The sequence below is a fragment of the Labrus mixtus genome, chromosome 11, assembly GCF_963584025.1.
Source record: "Labrus mixtus chromosome 11, fLabMix1.1, whole genome shotgun sequence".
Classification (NCBI taxonomy): Eukaryota; Metazoa; Chordata; class Actinopteri; order Labriformes; family Labridae; genus Labrus; species Labrus mixtus.
Window position 1 is genome coordinate 6,306,727 of NC_083622.1, and position 20,278 is coordinate 6,327,004.

A 20,278-nucleotide genomic window follows, 5' to 3' on the forward strand; every position below is an offset into this window, starting at 1 on the left:
GTTTGAGGTTTAATGCGTTTGAGAACAGATCTGTACGTTGGGATGAGGTGCACTGTGCTATGGTCTGAGTTTGCCAAACGCACCATGTCCTAAAAGACAGCAGATTGTCGTCTCTGTAGCCCTCAGAGCGCCGTTTCAAGCCATGATATTTACGCCCTGTGACATTTCTTCTTCAGTCTGAATGTCCTGGAGGCGTAATGGGGGGATGAAGTGACTGCCCCTCTGTACCGTGTGTGTGACTGTGTGTGGTAGTGCTGTTAAAAATGGCAAAAAAGGTCTTTCAAATATTTCTTCTTAAAAAAATTAGTTCGAACCGTTCTTTTTAAACTTTTTTTTACTTACACATAACAAAATAAACTAATAAACTGTATCGTAGCATAAAACCTTAAATACCACCGATCTCTCTCGGTCATAAAAAAGAAAAACTAGTGAACTTGTTCTGCATATAATTCTCTCATAGAGCCAACAACAACTTCCATTTCCTTCTCTTTCACTAACTGCATTCATTGGAGTTTTCAAATGAAACTTTATTAACAATTGTCAACGCTCTGTCCCAATTTCACTCGTACAGTGTGAGCACATAAACCTCAAGGTCTGGTCGGCCGTCGTTAACGATTCAGTCGCACAGTGTGAGCCAGGCTTTAAAGGTAGTCCAACACTTCTGTGGTTACTTTAAATGTTTAATATGTGTATTTATGAGAATAGGATTGCATTTGCACAAGTGCTTTATTTTCCCCAGAAAATTAATTAATTGCAGTGGGTGCAGCAGCCACTATCACTGCGACCTGATGAGATTAAAAACCCATTCCCAGCATTCATTGTCTATTGAAAGCTGGTTGCACGCTATGCTGGGAAAGATGGCGACACAGACCAGGCTGGCTGTACAACTTTTTCCACATCTTTTCTTCCTCACGAGGTCATAATCATGCATTTACAGAAAACAGGTATATTTTTTTCTGTAAATAAACCTTGTGGAGTGCTCTTTTAAATGAAAGAGTCCTATATTAAAGTTAAAGAGTGACCACTGGTGTCGGGCAGCGCGACTCGCAAGCTAGGAATCTGTGCCTCACAACTTTCCCTGCAGGCTGAGAGCTCAACTACCGTACTGTAGCTAGTAGGAGTGCAAACTCCCGAATGAGGAAAAAGACAGGACTTTAAGAGCGACACATCGCTGAACACAATATAAATCGTCACGCAGGAAAACAGTTTAAACTTTCTCTCTAAGAGACCTTCAAAACAAGGTGTGTCTTATATACTGGATTTTACAGTATATATTCAAATGTTTTATATTCTTTGATAGCCCTGGTATGTGGAGCTCCCACTGTGCCGGGCTTCCACAACGCCAAAACGCAATGTGAATTCATAGACTGGGACACCAACATCAACCCGTCACGCTATCAATATGAATGTAGTTGGTGATGGCTGAGCTTAGTTATGGTGCTTTAGTGAAGAAAAAAATAGTCTGATAAGAGCTTTGTTTTGTTTTCAAAGAGCTCTGAGGGCCACCAGAGAAGAGTCCTGCAGTCTAACATCCAATTCAGTGCAAACACTTTTTTGATTTGATTTGAGTTTTCTTTATTGCGTTGTGTTTCAGATAAACAGAGCACATTCGTGCTTTACAAAGAGGAGGTGAATATTTAAATCAAAATAACAAGTCAAACCACAAAACACATGTTGGGACATGCAGAATCCGGAGCATGTTATTGAAACAAAAAAGGCTGTAAGTTAAAAGAATGGTGTGCTTTAACATAATGCACTGAAATCTGTGATGCTGTGAACATGGTTAAAGGGACAAGACATGAAGGTTTTTGTTCATTCTTGTAAAACTTCTGGATGCCAATAAAAAGAAAATTGGAAGAAGAAACAAAAAAGGCATGACAGCGTACGTGCATCACCTGGAAACTCAGAGGGGAAGAGTGCATGAGGTCAATAAATCCTGATGTTTGGACATTTTGACACGAGAGCTTGTTCCTGCACTGAAGAATCTGAAAAGGGTTCCAGTTTTCATTCTCATTAAATAAGAAATGAGAGGGTTTACATCCAACAAGAATTTTTTATTAATATTACTAAAAACAGAAGGCAAATACAAAGAATTAACATTAAGACTTCCTTGTTTTGTTAATAAAACAAACAGAGCTAGACTTTGGTAGTTGCCGTAATTGGACATCCTCGAGTCTTCAGAGCCACCAGCACAATGTTTCTTGGAGATAAGTTTGGGTCAAAGAGAGGAACCAGCTGACTGTCCATGCCTGCAGAAAGAAGGGGATTTAGTAGAACTGGAAATAGAAAGAGATGAAATTATACATATACATGGTTCCACCTTATATATAAATACAGTGTTCTGTAGAGAGTGATTTAACAGCTGTTGGTGGTTAAAAACAAAAAGTAATGTTGTCACACACTTAGAATAATAACCTGAGCCTGTCATAGGAAAAAAATAACAGCTTTGAGTGGACACTCTTTGATCCATCAACCATTATGTTGCAGATATAACAGATCGACATGATCAACTCATCTACTGAAGACAATTAGAAATCGTATTTGCAGCAGCTCACCGTTCTCCTGCAGGTAGATCATCCTGTCCAGCAGGACCAGCGTCTCCACCACAGGAGCCAGCAGCAGGACCAGGCTGAAGTACACCACCACCCGCCCCTGCTGCTTCAACATGGCCTCCACCCGCTCCGGGTCCAAAGGCAACCCAGGAGGCAGGCCAACACGAGCAAAGCCCAGACGAGCGTACCTGAGAGGGAACATGGATGTTAGTGGCCAATTTACCTCATTTGATATTCAGCTCTAGAAAAAAGGAAGAAAGATCGTTTTCTTAAATCAGCATCTCTATATGCATGGAAGCTTTGATCCAGTGGTCAGTATCTGACCTAACTGTAACTCTAGGGCACAAGTATCTTATGTTTATTTGTTATTCAAGAGTGTGCTTCATTGAAACACATATGCACCTCATTCTACCTAAGGACTGATTGGATTAATTTTGGGTCTTCCTGAGTACTGCCGAGGAGCTGTGAGCTGTTTGTGAATGTATGTGATTCGGGCCTATGTGTGTGAGAAACATGTCTCTCAAAATAACAGAGTGTAAAACAGAATTTCCCTCAGGAATTAATAAATTATTTTTAAAAAAAAATCACCTTACAAGACATCAAACGAAGCCAGACTGATTCAAGCTGTAGCTGCAGTGTGTACTCAGTGTAAACTGTAATAAGTGAAGGATGCAGTGTGTACTTAGTGTAAACTGTAATAAGTGAAGGATGCAGTGTGTACTTACTGTAAACTGTAATAAGTGAAGGATGCAGTGTGTACTTAGTGTAAACTGTAATAAGTGAAGGATGCAGTGTGTACTTAGTGTAAACTGTAATAAGTCAAGGATGCAGTGTGTAATGTAAATTGTAATAAGTGAGGGATGCAGTGTGTACTTAGTGTAAACTGTAATAAGTCAAGGATGCAGTGTGTAATGTAAATTGTAATAAGTGAGGGATGCAGTGTGTACTTAGTGTAAACTGCAATAAGTGAGGGATGCAGTGTGTACTTAGTGTAAACTGTAATAAGTGAGGGATGCAGTATGTACTTAGTGTAAACTGTAATAAGTGAAGGATGCAGTGTGTAATGTAAACTGTAATAAGTGAAGGATGCAGTGTGTACTTAGTGTAAACTGTAATAAGTGAAGGATGCAGTGTGTACTTAGTGTAAACTGTAATAAGTGAGGGATGCAGTGTTTACTTACTGTAAACTGTAATAAATGAAGGATGCAGTGTGTACTTAGTGTAAACTGTAATAAGTGAAGGATGCAGTGTTTACTTACTGTAAACTGTAATAAGTAAAGGATGCAGTGTTTACTTACTGTAAACTGTAATAAGTGAAGGATGCAGTGTGTACTTAGTGTAAACTGTAATAAGTGAAGGATGCAGTGTTTACTTAGTGTAAACTGTAATAAGTCAAGGATGCAGTGTGTAATGTAAATTGTAATAAGTGAGGGATGCAGTGTGTACTTAGTGTAAACTGTAATAAGTGAGGGATGCAGTGTGTACTTAGTGTAAACTGTAATAAGTGAAGGATGCAGTGTTTACTTACTGTAAACTGTAATAAGTGAAGGATGCAGTGTGTACTTAGTGTAAACTGTAATAAGTGAAGGATGCAGTGTTTACTTACTGTAAACTGTAATAAGTAAAGGATGCAGTGTGTACTTACTGTAAACTGTAATAAGTGAAGGATGCAGTGTTTACTTACTGTAAACTGTAATAAGTGAAGGATGCAGTGTGTACTTAGTGTAAACTGTAATAAGTCAAGGATGCAGTGTGTAATGTAAATTGTAATAAGTGAGGGATGCAGTGTGTACTTAGTGTAAACTGTAATAAGTGAGGGATGCAGTGTGTACTTAGTGTAAACTGTAATAAGTGAGGGATGCAGTGTGTACTTAGTGTAAACTGTAATAAGTGAAGGATGCAGTGTGTAATGTAAACTGTAATAAGTGAAGGATGCAGTGTGTACTTAGTGTAAACTGTAATAAGTGAAGGATGCAGTGTGTACTTAGTGTAAACTGTAATAAGTGAAGGATGCAGTGTGTAATGTAAACTGTAATAAGTGAAGGATGCAGTGTGTACTTAGTGTAAACTGTAATAAGTGAAGGATGCAGTGTGTACTTAGTGTAAACTGTAATAAGTGAGGGATGCAGTGTGTACTTAGTGTAAACTGTAATAAGTGAAGGATGCAGTGTGTTCTCACTCTGTAAACGGTAATAGGTGTGCTTTCTTAATTGTCTGGATACCCGCCCTGCGCAGATCCGGCATTTTAACCCTGATGAAAGCCTCCAGTGCGGCCCGATAACAGTGCGTCCTCAGCAGCTCGCTTTCCTCCCGAAGTCTTTGTATGTAGTCATCGATAGCGTGACATGCCCCCTCCCGCGCCTTATAGGACAGTCGATGACCCGGCAGCCCTCGCACCCACGAGCTCATAGGATAACCGAACTCTGAGGGAGGGGAGTCCTGGCTTGGTGTCAGCAAAGCTGGCTGTTCCACAAGTCCTGGTGGGGTGGGGTTTTCTTTGGTTGTGATTTTCATGTAGCAACACGCCACAGAGGTGATGCCGCGTACATGAGGGCAGTTTACAAAGTGGCGAAGGAGGGTTGCACTGAGGTCACCGCAGGCGTGAAGACCAGTCAGGACAAAGTCTGGATATCCCCTAAGTTGGTTTGAGTCAGGATGTTCACCCTCCTGACAGAGTGTCTGCATACGCATGCAGCAGGAGCTGTCTTCACACTCGTTTTGTGACGTCATATCAAAGTCCAGAGAGTAAGATTCAGATCTTGTGGATCCCGGGCATGACAGAGTCTGGACCTCATCAGAATATTCATCTTGCTCAGAGCCCCGCAGTCTCTTCTTGCTGGGTCCAGATGGTGTTTGAGGATGGTCTCTGACACACTCTGCAGTACTCAGCTGCTTCATGAAGTCCTTCCATGATGCCTTGGGGTTTACCCAACCTGCCACATGGCGAGGAGGCGACTGTGATGCTGGGACAAGAGAGGAACATTTCTGGAGGAGAAAAGTTTGTTCATTTTGGTGGTGATGGTTTGAAATCATCAACAAAAGGAGATGAAAACAAATTAAATATTCCTCTTTAACAATGAGATAATTTATAGTTTCATATTAAAACATACTAACGTGTGAAAGAAAAAAACGAGGAGTCACACACTTAGAATCACAACCTGAGCCTATCAGGGACCAAAACAACAAACTTTGAGTCCATGTACTTTAAACCATCTAATTCACGCTTGATTTTTCATCAGCTTGCAGAAGAAATCCAGAAAATTGCTCTGGATTCTGCATGCCCCAAATCTAAACCCCGATTGTTGATTTCGCCATTAGCAGATTTGAGCCTCAGGTGTGAGTGTTTGATGTTCTGACCTGCAGATTTAAGTTTAAAGAGATTAATGACTCCCTGTCGGATCACTGATGTTTCCATTCAGACTGTTATAACCTGTGTGCATCAATCAGAAGTCATGATGATGCTAATCGACGCCAGATCCTCGTCAAGTAACATATCTTTGTCACGCACCAAAAACAAACCTTTTTCTGGCGTTCCTTCTCTAAGGCCAACAGTAACTGTCCATCAAACTTTGTCGCCATGGTAACCAAGGTTCGATCAGCTTCAATCGCCGTCACAGACAATCCAAGCCCGAAGGACAGGAAGCGAGACAGATGACCCTGTTCAGAGAATATTATTATGAATGATGTTTATTATATAATTAATAATCAAATATATTAACAATAATAATATTCTACCTATCTGTTCTACCTGTCTGTCTGTTGTACCTGTCTGTCTTTTCTACCCGTCTGTCTTCTTACCTGTCCAGAGCCCACGTCCACGACTCTGCTGCAGCCAGTCTGCTCACAAAGCTGCTTCACCCGCTGAGATAAAAACGGAAACATTTCTTATTATTATTGGTTTTAATGTTGTTATTGTAATTATTTCTGTTTTTGATGTTATTATTATTATTAATGTTGTTATTATTGTAGTTATGGTTGTTGTAGTTGTAGTTGTAGTTATGGTTGTTGTTGTTATTGTTGTAGTTATGGTTGTTTGGTTGTTGTTGTAGTTATGGTTGTGGTAGTTACGGTTGTTGTCGTTGTTGTTACACGTCACTACTCTTACCCAAACCCTAACCTAAATAAGCTTTCCCGTACCGTGCCTAGCTGGCGGATCTCGTGCTGTTTCTTGGGTTTGACGTGTTTCCTGAAAGCGTGTCCCAGCAGCGAGCTCTGACTTTGATTTTCCAGAAACTCGTCGGGTTTCGGCGAGCCACTCGCCCTGCCTTGCTGCTTTTTGCACTCTCTGGGAAATGCCAGAGCGTGAGCTGAGGCCCGAAACGCCAAGAGAGACAGAGGCCACACAAGTGGATATCTGAAAGGAGAAAAGTGAATGTTTAATTCCGAACCAGAATCAAGACCTTACGGTCTCTAAATGTACTATGGGAGGTGGAGCCTTCAGTTATCAGGCCTGCTCGTGGTACCTACAGTCTCTAAATGTACTATGGGCCCCTCTCCTCTACAATCATCTACCACCCAGGGTCCGTGAGGCAGACACACTCTGTACTTTTAAGAACAGACGTAAAAAACTTTTCTTTTTGATAAAACTTACGGTTAGGGCATGTGCAGGTATGGACCAGCTCTTAGCTCTTATGCTGCTATAGGCTTAGACTACCTGGGGAAAAGAGCTTCTATTTTTCCCTCTCTCTCTGTGCATTCACATCGTATTACTGCATGTCCCTATCTATGAATCTTAGTTACTAACCACATTTTTTCCTGGGAGCTCCTGAGCTCTCAGATCTTGTAGGTTCCTTGAGATTGTTGGTGAGGAAGGCCTGCTGCTATTGCTATTGTTCTTTGATGAATGACTTTAAAACCAGCAGTACCTCCTCTCCTCTCCATGAGCAGCATCCAGTAGCAGCTCTGCAGTCTGCCGATAGGACAGGTGGTTCAGCGCCGACTGCCACGACTCAGGTAAGGTGTGCCACAGATCTTCAGTGAAAAACTCCTGAAGGGCGACAACACATCTGCAGTTGCTATGGGAACACCTCAATTACTATGGGAACACCTACATTTATTATGGGAACACCTGCAGTTGCTATGGGAACACCAATAAACGGGTAGTGATTACAGCTGTCACTGTGTGAGGTAAAATCAGCAGCGCTATATGAATGTAAATGATGATGACATTAAATATGATTTCATGAATCTCTGCTGTTTTTTAGTTTTTAAATCAAATATCTAAAATGGAAAATCAAAATGAAGCAGCAGAGTCCTCTATAGACGCTATAATGAGAATATCTGTCTTTCTATCAATGCTACGTGTAGTTGAACAGAATCTCAATGTGAACTAAAGAGTGGAGAAGAACATACTGGAGAACAGGAAACATAATGCAGCAGGTTCATTAGAGCACGGAGATGGTAGAGGTGGCGTGCAGACAGTCTATGGTCGTGCAGCGATCACAGGGAATAAAGGTCACCTCCCACTCGCTCCAGGTGAATTCTCCTGATTACATCCTGCTGCGTTCTCACATCAGTTCACTCTGACTTTCTGCAGAATAAATACGAGGAGGCTGGAGGAGAAACATTCAGCTGTTTGTGTTCACACATGACGCTCACTGATGTTCTCTAATAATAATAATTTTAATGGGGGGGGGGGGGGGGGTTATCATAAACCTAACCATAGAGATATGATGCTTTGGCGGCTTTGTTCATGAAACATTCAAGAACAATAAAGTTTGATAAATGGAATCCAGAGCCCCGCCGTGGTTACTCTCGCTCTTTGTCCAAATGTTGACTTATAATTATTATTAGTGGGACAGAGTTTATTATTGTTACTGGTGATATGTGACAGAGTTTACCCAATAAATTACACAATAATAATAATAATAATAATAATGATAATATAATATAATAAACACAATAAATTACACAATAATAATTACACAATAATAATATAATAATAATAATATAATATAATGAACACAATAATATGTCTGTTGCTATGGTAACAAAGAGTCATAACAGTGAATAAGAGAATAACAGTCACAGCGTTGATCATGCGTTAACTCATCGCTCTCACGGACATTTGTTACCATGACAACGTGATGCGTTTAATGCTTTTTTTTAAAGAAACTCCTTTATTTTCAAAGCAACAAGAACACGGGCTGAACCTTCTGATACTCACGATAATAAAGGAGTCGGACAGGTGGGAGTACTGAGACAGGAACCAGGTGAGTCTTTTGGCGTGGGCTCTCTGCTGCTCCTGGGTCCGGGTCTGAGGGGTCTGAGGGTTCTGAGGGGCCCCGGTCTGATGGGTCCGGGTCGGAGGGTTCTGAGGGGCCCCGGTCTGATGGGTCCGGCTCGGTGTGGAGTTCTTCACTGACATGGGGACCAACATGGGAGCTAATGCTAACTCCAGTTAACTTGTTAATGCTGCGTTAAGTTTGTTTCTCCAGGTGAGTGTTTCAAAGATAGGTGATGCGTTAACTAACCTACCGCAGAAGGTCCGGATTAGAGAACATCTCCACATATAAAGCAAACCCCGCTTTTTAAAAATCTATTAATGCGTGTTTGAACCAGGTTTGAACGCTAAGCAATTAGCCAAGAGCTAACCACAGCTTCAAATGGAGGATGCGTTCAGGTGCTGCCCGTTACTTCCGCAGTTACTGATGGAGCTCGGGAGTTACCGTTAAATTAAACCACATTAATCCACGTAACACAAACTCACCTTTAATACAATGTGTCTGTGTGGGGTCATAACAGGGATCAGTAAATAATGTGTCTAAGAGGGGTCATAACAGGGATCGGCGTAAATAATTCTCTGTGTTGTAATTAATAATTAGTAATCTATAGTATTTCAAATACCGGATTTCTAAATGTGTCTTTGAACGCATCCTAACCCGGATGTGGATCGTTTATTTTGAACAGGCTGGTGTGGTCGTCAGTGTGCAGCAGGTCTGGTTTTGTATATTAATGTATTTTTATTGATTTCCTGTTAATTAAATTAACCTGTAACGACCGTAACGACCCGCCGATGTTTGTGAACATGCGCAGAAGGATTCTGCGTCACTTAATAATAATAACCTCAGAGTTAGCACAGACGTGCTAACGTTAGCTGCTAACGGTTAGGTTTAGTTACTAAAATGACATTTAACAGCTGTACATCAGGTACATCAGGTACAGCAGGAACATCAGGAACATACATCAGGTACATACATCAGGTACATCAGGAACATCAGGTACATACATCAGGTACATCAGGAACATCAGGTACGTCAGGTACATCAAGTACATCAGGTACATACATCAGGTACATCAAGTACATCAGGAACATCAGGTACGTCAGGTACATACATCAGGTACATCAGGTACATACATCAGGAACATCAGGTACATACATCAGGTACATACATCAGGTACATCAAGTACATCAGGAACATCAGGTACATCAGGAACATCAGGTACATCAAGTACATACATCAGGTACATCAGGTACATACATCAGGTACATTAAGTACATCAGGTACATCAGGTACATACATCAGGTACATACATCAGGAACATCAGGTACATCAGGAACATCAGGTACATACATCAGGAACATCAGGTACGTCAGGTACATCAAGTACATCAGGTACATACATCAGGTACATCAAGTACATCAGGAACATCAGGTACGTCAGGTACATACATCAGGTACATCAGGTACATACATCAGGTACATCAGGTACATACATCAGGAACATCAGGTACATCAGGTACATACATCAGGTACATACATCAGGTACATCAAGTACATCAGGAACATCAGGTACATCAGGTACATCAAGTACATCAGGAACATCAGGTACATCAAGTACATACATCAGGTACATCAGGTACATACATCAGGTACATTAAGTACATCAGGTACATCAGGTACATACATCAGGTACATCAGGAACATCAGGTACGTCAGGTACATGCATCAGGTACATACATCAGGTACATCAGGTACAACAGGAATGTCAGGTACAACAGGTACATCAGGTACATACATCAGGTACATACAACAGGTACAACAGGAATGTCAGGTACATACATCAGGTACATCAGGTACATACATCAGGTACATACATCAGGTACATACATCAGGTACATCAGGTACATACATCAGGTACATACAACAGGTACATCAGGTACATACATCAGGTACATACAACAGGTACATCAGGTACATACATCAGGTACATACATCAGGTACATCAGGTACAACAGGTACATACATCAGGTACATCAGGTACCACAGGTACATCAGGTACATACATCAGGTACATCAAGTACATACATCAGGTACATACATCAGGAACATCAGGTACATACATCAGGTACATACATCAGGAACATCAGGTACATCAGGTACATACATCAGGTACATACATCAGGAACATCAGGTACATACATCAGGTACATACATCACGTACATCAGGAACATCAGGTACATACATCAGGAACATCATGTACAACAGGTAGATACATCAGGTACATACATCAGGAACATACATCAGGTACATGCATCAGGAACATCAGGTACATACATCAGGTACATACATCAGGTACATACATCAGGTACATACATCAGGAACATCAGGTACATACATCAGGTACATACATCAGGAACATCAGGTACATACATCAGGTACATACATCAGGAACATCAGGTACATACATCAGGTACATACATCAGGAACATCAGGTACATACATCAGGTACATACATCAGGAACATCAGGTACATACATCAGGTACATACATCAGGTACATCAGGTACATACATCAGGAACATCAGGTACAACAGGTACATCAGGTACATGCATCAGGTACATACATCAGGTACATCAGGTACATACATCAGGAACATCAGGTACAACAGGTACATCACGTACATACATCAGGTACATACATCAGGTACATACGTCAGGTACATCAGGTACATACATCAGGAACATCAGGTACATCAGGTACATACATCAGGTACATACGTCAGGTACATCAGGTACATGAAGTACATACATCAGGTACATCAGGTACATACATCAGGTACATACATCAGGAACATACATCAGGTACATACATCAGGAACATACATCAGGAACATACATCAGGTACATAAATCAGGAACATACATCAGGTACATACATCAGGTACATCAGGAACATCAGGTACATAAATCAGGAACATACATCAGGTACATACATCAGGTACATACATCAGGTACATACATCAGGAACATCAGGTACATACATCAGGTACATACATCAGGTACATAAATCAGGAACATACATCAGGTACATACATCAGGTACATACATCAGGTACATCAGGTACATACATCAGGTACATCAGGTACATACATCAGGTACAACAGGTAAATAGGGTTATGTATAGAGTTCACTTGTTTCTTTCATGCTCTGAACCAAGAGGCTTTCATTTCCTCTTTATTGGACCGGAAGTGCATAAGACTAAACTTACTCTGGTTTCAAACTTTAGGAAATAAATGTTTATTTAAATATCACATTCAGACACCTGGACAAAAGGTGAAGTAAATATGTTGCGATAAAGTTAGACCTGTTGTTGATAAATGCTATCACTGAGTCCTATCAAAGTTAAATGTTTTTAAATAAACAACATTAAAGGTTAAAAGATAGTTTCTTTTGCTTCTCTTGTTCTTGTAAATTTGTATTTTGCACAATTCCCAGCATGCCTTGGGGCTAACCAGGTGACTGTGTTTTGGTCTGGCAGTCTTATAATTCAGTTTATGTTGTTCTTATTGGTTCTCTTGTCATGTGATGTGTACTGCTCTTCACTCTGTGTTTCTGTTTGTCTTTCAGAGCCATGTCGGACGTCACGTTCAACATGCATATAGACATGACGATGTCAACGAGGGAACGACATCAAGGGAGGGAAAACAAACAGTTTAAGAAGAAAAACTTTTCAAAGCAAAGAGGTCGCACTGAGCGAACTGATTATAAACGCAGAGGGAGAATGTCCAGACATAACCACGTTCAGCATCAAAACGGAGCTCCAGCACAGCGTCCATCATTTCCTGCTTCTACCAACAACAAGTTCAATAATTCAGACGCTGGAAGCAGCGCGGCCAGTGCTCCATCGTGTAGCTTCAAACCTTCTACATCAGCACACAGTAAAGGAATCCCTCCCCTGATGAGTAGAGACAGCGCTCTACACAAGCCCTCAGTGTCAGCATGCAGCCTGCCTCCCTTCACCGCCACTGTCAAAAACAATGGCTGCCATGAAAAGCCGAAGGAGCGTGAGATCACATCAGCCTCCACCATCGCCTTCTCCTCGGTATCAGGCAGCCGTAAACAGACAAAGACGGCGGAGGGATTCCCCTTGAAGTACGTGGCTCTGGACTGTGAGATGGTGGGATCGGGACCAAAGGGGAGTATCAACCAGTTGGCTCGCTGCAGCATGGTGAACTATGACGGAGACGTAATTTACGATAAATTTATCAAACCCAGTATGCCGGTCACTGACTACCGCACACGGTGGAGCGGCATCCGACGCTGTGACCTCGTCAATGCCACACCCTACGCCAAGGCCAGGACGGAGGTGAGGAAGTCATTAAAACAGATTGTTGTGTGTTAACTGTTATCTTTCTAATCAGAAATATTATCAACAGGTAAGTCCTTTAAATGTTGAATAATCAATCACCTGTCTCTGTGTACCTGTGGAGCTGTGTTCTTAATGCGGTCCAAACTGAACAGCTTTAATGAGTCATCATCTCGTCTGTTGTCAGATATTAAGGCTGCTCATGGGGAAGGTGGTGATTGGCCACGCCATCCACAACGACTTCAAGGTCCTGAGTTACTGTCACCCCACCGCCATGACCAGAGACACGTCTCGAATCCCTCTGCTGAACCAGAAGGCCGGCTTCAGTGTGGGCGAGTGTGCCTCCCTGAAGAGACTCACCAAGGCCATCTTTAACAGAGACATTCAGGTAGGAGAACACCTGACCCACGAGCTCAGGCTCTCGTGAACAGGACCCTGACCGGGGGAACAGGACTCTGACATGGTGAACAGGACTCTGACATAGTGAACAGGACCCTGACCGGGGGAACAGGACTCTGACAAGGTGAACAGGACTCTGACAGGGGGAACAGGACTCTGACAGGGTGAACGGGACCCTGACTGGGTGAACAGGTCTCTGACATAGTGAACAGGACCCTGACCGGGGGAACAGGACCCTGACCGGGGGAACAGGACTCTGACATAGTGAACAGGACCCTGACCGGGGGAACAGGACTCTGACAAGGTGAACAGGACTCTGACATAGTGAACAGGACCCTGACCGGGGGAACAGGACTCTGACATGGTGAACAGGACTCTGACAGGGGGAACAGGACTCTGACAGGGTGAACGGGACCCTGACTGGGTGAACAGGTCTCTGACATAGTGAACAGGACCCTGACCGGGGGAACAGGACCCTGACCGGGGGAACAGGACTCTGACATAGTGAACAGGACCCTGACCGGGGGAACAGGACTCTGACAAGGTGAACAGGACTCTGACATAGTGAACAGGACCCTGACCGGGGGAACAGGACTCTGACATGGTGAACAGGACTCTGACAGGGGGAACAGGACTCTGACATAGTGAACGGGACCCTGACTGGGTGAACAGGTCTCTGACATAGTGAACAGGACCCTGACCGGGGGAACAGGACCCTGACCGGGGGAACAGGACCCTGACCGGGGGAACAGGACTCTGACAGGGGGAACGGGACCCTGACCGGGGGAACAGGACTCTGACAGGGTGAACAGGACTCTGACAGGGGGAACAGGACTCTGACAGGGTGAACGGGACCCTGACTGGGTGAACAGGACTCTGACATAGTGAACAGGACTCTGACCGGGTGAACTGGAGTCTGTCTGGGTAATTGGGACTCTGATATTCTTAGTCAGTGTCCATCAGATATAAAAAGTGGGAGGAGAATGGGAGCTGTTAGTCATTCATCTGAATCTTTATTTACTTGGTATTGAAATGAACAGTCAGAAGTTTGATCTGTCGTAGTAACGTCTCATAAGCGTCTAACCCTTTGACTACAGCATTACAGAGCAACACAACATCACCTTTCAACTTGACTCTATGACGACACCTTTCTTACATTATTAGCTTAATGAGCTAAACGCTCACTTTGTTGGAAGGTGTAATAAGTGGTTAATTATAATATTGTGTTGAAAGGTGATATGCTACACATTTCCCGTGTGTGGGAGGAATCCACCTGAGTCCATAGAGTCAATGGCAGAGACAAAGTGCAGCTCAGAGGATCCCTCATCAGTACGTCTGAATGTCTTGATGTCTCTCATTCTAGATTTGAAATGTCCTCTGTTGCTTCCTCAGGCTGGGATCATGGGTCACTCTTCTGTGGAGGATGCCCAAGCCACGATGGAGCTGTACAAGGTGGTGGAGGCCGAGTGGGAGAGAGAGCTGGCCTTCAAATCCGGGAGAGTAACCCCCAGGCATAAAAGGACCACATGAAAATAAAGAGAGTTTAGAATGATGTTTGGCGTGGCAGCTTTGTGAACGCTCTCCTGGATAAACTTCTACACGCTGCCTGAACTTTACGGGATAAGAATATAAGAACATTGGAAACACTTTCTGTACTTCTCAGGGTTGGCACTGGCTGTAACAGGTGCTCCTGCCACCAGGGGGCAGTCATGCATCAGGAAACTGAGACTTGTGAAATGTGTAGTTCTCACTTACACCTTTAGTTCATTTTCTTTTATCGTGATACTTCAACAGTTTTTGATTTTTTGAAGTGAAAATCAAAACCGTTTGATTTGTTCATCTTCATGGTGCTCTGCAGGATTCAGGATTCTCTGATTGGATCAGATCATTTAATCCTGATCAAACCTCAAGTTTGTGTATGATCTTCTGAGCAGGACTGAGATCACTTAGACCTTAAAACCAGGATGATCCTGATCCAGCAGAGGTCTGACTTAGACCGGATTAAAGGAACCATGTAAGAAGATGTTTTATAAAGTGACTGATATAAAAGCTCCTGTGAGGAACTGTCAGGAACTGTCTGTTTTAGCGCTCCCCTGTGGACTAAACGGGTGCTCTGCTGATCTTGCTTTGAACATGTTTCAGAAGTGTTTACTGCCCTTCTTTGTTTAAACATTTAACAAATCTTCAGTGGATTTAAAAAAATAAAAAGTCTGTTGGTCCGACACCGAGCCTGTGACTCTGGCTGCTCTGTGTTCCTGCTTGGGGGGGGGGGAAACACCATGGGTATGTATGGACTGCAGTCTCACCAGGTGCATTATGTTTCCTGTTCTCCAGTATGTTCTTCTCCACTCTTTAGTTCAGATTGTGATTCTGTTGAACTACACGTAGCATTGACATAAAGACATATATTGTCATTATATATAATAATTTATTATTATATATAGTCGACCCCCCCCCTCTGTCTGACAGGGATAGTCTCCCACTGTGAGGTGCATATCTGAACAACCAGGTCAGGAGGATTTCAGGAGCAGTCATGCAATTAAACTTTCAGGAATGTTTTTCTGAAAAAGGCTTTAAAGTAGACGTGGTCATCAGATTTCAGAAGAAAACCTTAAAGTTGTGAAACTAAATTTTCCAAACTGCTTTAGGTCGGTTTTGTTAGTTAAATTAGGTGAAGTATAATTATTAAATCCTCTCACTGGTCGACATATGAACCATTTGTATCCCCTGTAAAGTGAATAAGCCGATGTTAAGGCTGTTAGTAACTCCATGAAAGCTTTGGAACAAACAGGCTTTAGATTGGATTCTTGTTGGAGGTAAAGATATTTCTTTCATGAGGCTGAAGAACAAAAAGGAGAAATGTGCTCACTGATCCGTCTTTAAATTAAACCTTTGATTTATTATTCTCAGTCAGATTAAGAGTTCAGCTGCTGCAGACTGAAACACATCAAAGATCCCTGCTGGTCGATGGATCAAAGCGCCCCCTGGGGGTCGTTATTGGTGTTACATTGTGCAGATTAACTTTTCCATACAAACATAACACAGCGCACATTAGTCATGGCCACCATCTGAGTCTAATTCTTTTTTTATTTCAGACTTTATTACACCAGTTCATACACCTGTTCATACATACACTAGTTCATACACCTGTTCATTGACCTGTACATACACCTGTTCATACACCTGTTCATACATACACCAGTTCATACACCTGTTCATTGACCTGTACATACACCTGTTCATACATACACCAGTTCATACACCTGTTCATACACCTGTTCATACATACACCTGTTCATACATACACCAGTTCATACACCTGTTCATTCATACACCTGTTCATACACCTGTTCATTGACCTGTTCATACACCTGTTCACTCATACACCTGTTCATACACCTGTTCATACATACACCAGTTCATACACCTGTTCATTGACCTATTCATACACCTGTTCATACATACACCAGTTCATACACCTGTTCATTCATACACCAGTTCACACACCAGTTCATACACCTGTTCATTCATACACCAGTTCACACACCAGTTCATACACCTGTTCATTCATACACCAGCTCATACACCTGTTCATTCATACACCAGTTCATACACCTGTTCATTCATACACCAGTTCACACACCAGTTCACACACCTGTTCATTCATACACCAGTTCATACACCAGTTCATACACCTGTTCATTCATACACCAGTTCATACACCCGTTCATTTATACACCTATTCATACACCTGTTCATACACCTGTTCATACATACACCTGTTCATACACCCGTTCATTCATACACCTATTCATACACCTTTTCATACACCTGTTCATACATACACCTGTTCATACACCAGTTCATACATACACCTGTTCAGTCATACACCAGTTCACACATACACCTGTTTACACATACACCTGTTCATACATACACCTGTTCATACACCAGTTCATACATACACCAGTTCATACATACACCTGTTCATACATACACCTGTTCATACACCTGTTCATTCATACACCTGGTCGTACATACACCTGTTCATTCATACACCTGTTCATACACCCGTTCATTCATACACCTATTCATACACCTGGTCATACATACACCTGTTCATTCATACACCTGTTCATTCATACACCTGTTCATTCATACACCTGGTCATACATACACCTGTTCATTCATACACCTGTTCATACACCTGTTTATACACCAGTTCATACACCTGTTCATACATACACCTGTTCATACACCTGTTCATTCATACACCTGGTCATACATACACCTGTTCATTCATACACCTGTTCATACACCCGTTCATTCATACACCTATTCATACACCTGTTCATACACCAGCTCATACACCTGTTCATTCATACACCTGTTCATACACCTGTTCATTCATACACCTGTTCATACACCAGTTCATTCATACACTTGTTAATTCATACACCTGTTCATACACCTGTACATACACCTGTTCATACACCAGTTCATACACCTGTTCATTCATACACCTATTCATACACCAGTTCATTCATACACTTGTTAATTCATACACCTGTTCATACACCTGTTCATTCATACACGTGTTCATACACCAGTTCATTCATACACCTGTTCATACACCTGTTCATTCATACACCTGTTCATACACCTGTTCATACACCAGCTCATACACCTGTTTGTTCATACACCTGTTCATTCATACACCTGTTCATACACCAGTTCATTCATACACCTGTTCATACACCTGTTCATTCATACACCTGTTCATACACCAGTTCATTCATACACCTGTTCATACACCTGTTCATACACCTGTTCATTCATACACCTGTTCATACACCTGTTCATACACCTGTTCATTCATAGACCAGTTCATTCATACACCTGTTCATTCATACACTTGTTCATACACCTGATAGCTTTCTACCAATGACGTTGGCCAGTAAAATGGCAAATACAGTGCAACCATTTGCATTGGATCTGGCGTTTGAGGAGGAGGATGCTCCTGAACAACCAATGCCCCAATGGGTGCATGACATGTTTTTGGGCACCGGCAGTGCCTCTCGCAAGGGCTCTGGGCACCGGTAACTAGGGACGTAGGTCTGTCAGAAAGGTGCTTGACGTCGCCCAGCGCTTTTCTGAAAAGTTGAAATAATTCAACTGAAAAAGGCGTCATCCTTTTTCCTTTTTCCATATGTAAAAAATGTGCTGGCAGTTGAAAAAAGAAGTCAAGTGTGAACAGGGCCTTAGTAATTTCTTCATCATTTATATACAGTTTCACAAATTCAGAGTTATAATTCATTTTTCCAGGAAATATCATGAAGTTAGATCTTTTTTACATTTAATGCCAATTTATTTGTTTGAAACCATTTTAAATAAGGAAGCGGGCGGCTGTGGCACAGTTGGTAGAGTCCTTGCCTCTCAACCGGAAGGTCAAGGGTTCAATCCCCAGCTGAACAACATGTCCGATGTGTCCTTGGGCAAGACACTTAACCCCGCATTGCTCCTGCTGCTTTGGTGGCAGTGTACGATTGGATTAGTGTTGTACTTACTCTCTGATGTATGTCACTTTGGATAAAAGCATCTGCTAAGTGAATTGTAGAAAGAAGGCCATTGTTTACTTCTTTCATAAGTACTGACAAATTTGTATCATCTGCAAATAATATTGGACATATTGTGTTTGATACTGTTGCAAGATCGTTAATGCGTATGAGAAACAATAATGGTCCTAAAATGGACCCTTGTGGGACCCCACACTGTATCATAGATCTCTCAGACTCTATACCATTTATGTTGACATGCTGCTGTCTTCATAATTACTGAGCCACTTCAGGACAGATGCTTACAGGCAATGCACAGAGGCAAAGCACAACATCAACAACTAACCCCCTCTAGGTGTCTCCATCAATCAACACCCACGTGGGAAGAAGAAGTTCCCAGGCAAAAAACCCTGCCTCCACAATCTCCACAATATTAAAAAAAAACCTGTTCAGCATAAAACGACATTTTTTATTTTTGTCGTACTCCTATCTTATCTGTCTTGTATCTATTGGGTTGTATTTATATAAAATGTTCAGCACACAATCGGCAGCAAGCAGCTGTACATTAAAAATTTTATAACGGAGCCGGGAGAAGCTTCAGTTTTGATGCATGTACAGACAGTCGCTCACCCTCTCTCTCTCTCTCTCTCTCTCTCTCTCGAGAGAGAGAGAGAGAGAGAGAGAGAGAGAGAGAGAGAGATGTGAAATAATCTTAGTGTTCATGAGTTACTTTTAATGACAGCTGTCCTGTTCTATCGGAAAGGTATCGTTAAATAACTTCTTTCCCTGATTTCCGACTCTATCCACTATCCTATCTCTACAATAAAGGCACAAAAAGCCCCCAAAAAATATTTTTTTTATTAAGTTCATTTTTAATTAACTTGACCTTCAAGGGGGGCAGGGTGTGCCAATGGGGGGGGGGGGCGGGCTGCCCCCCTAATATGATGGTAGGGGAAACACTGTATTTATGATAGTAATATTGGCGTTTATCATAGCAGTTCCAGTGTAAAGCATTAGCTATCTTATGATAGAGTATTTTCATCTGGGCTCCTCAGCAAACCTTTAAACTATTGATAAGCATCTGAACTTTTCTCAGTGTGTCCATCCACTTCAGCAGGGATTATGATTCCTCCAGGCAGGAGGAGGAGCAGGAGAAGGAGGTCCTTTAACACTGCCCTGATCAC

The 20,278-nt window shown here is 42.1% G+C and overlaps 2 protein-coding genes across 2 annotated transcripts; one reads left to right on the top strand and one right to left on the bottom strand.

Annotated features, from left to right (window-relative positions):
- Positions 1–1,520: 1,520 nt before the first annotated feature.
- On the bottom strand, positions 1,521–9,167 carry mettl25b (methyltransferase like 25B). Its single transcript, XM_061049741.1, has 8 exons — positions 8,719–9,167; positions 7,418–7,539; positions 6,690–6,906; positions 6,351–6,413; positions 6,072–6,209; positions 4,732–5,537; positions 2,556–2,740; positions 1,521–2,249 (listed from the first exon to the last, which is right to left on the bottom strand). The coding sequence occupies exons 1-8, from the start codon at positions 8,929–8,931 to the stop codon at positions 2,137–2,139; spliced, it is 1,857 nt and encodes a 618-aa protein (XP_060905724.1). The 5' UTR covers positions 8,932–9,167; the 3' UTR covers positions 1,521–2,136.
- Positions 9,168–12,407: 3,240 nt separating this feature from the next.
- isg20l2 (interferon stimulated exonuclease gene 20-like 2) lies at positions 12,408–15,768 on the top strand. Its single transcript, XM_061049742.1, has 3 exons — positions 12,408–13,140; positions 13,328–13,528; positions 14,932–15,768. Exons 1-3 carry the CDS (start codon positions 12,427–12,429, stop codon positions 15,067–15,069), a joined length of 1,053 nt encoding a protein of 350 aa, XP_060905725.1. The 5' UTR covers positions 12,408–12,426; the 3' UTR covers positions 15,070–15,768.
- The last annotated feature ends 4,510 nt before the right edge of the window (positions 15,769–20,278 follow it).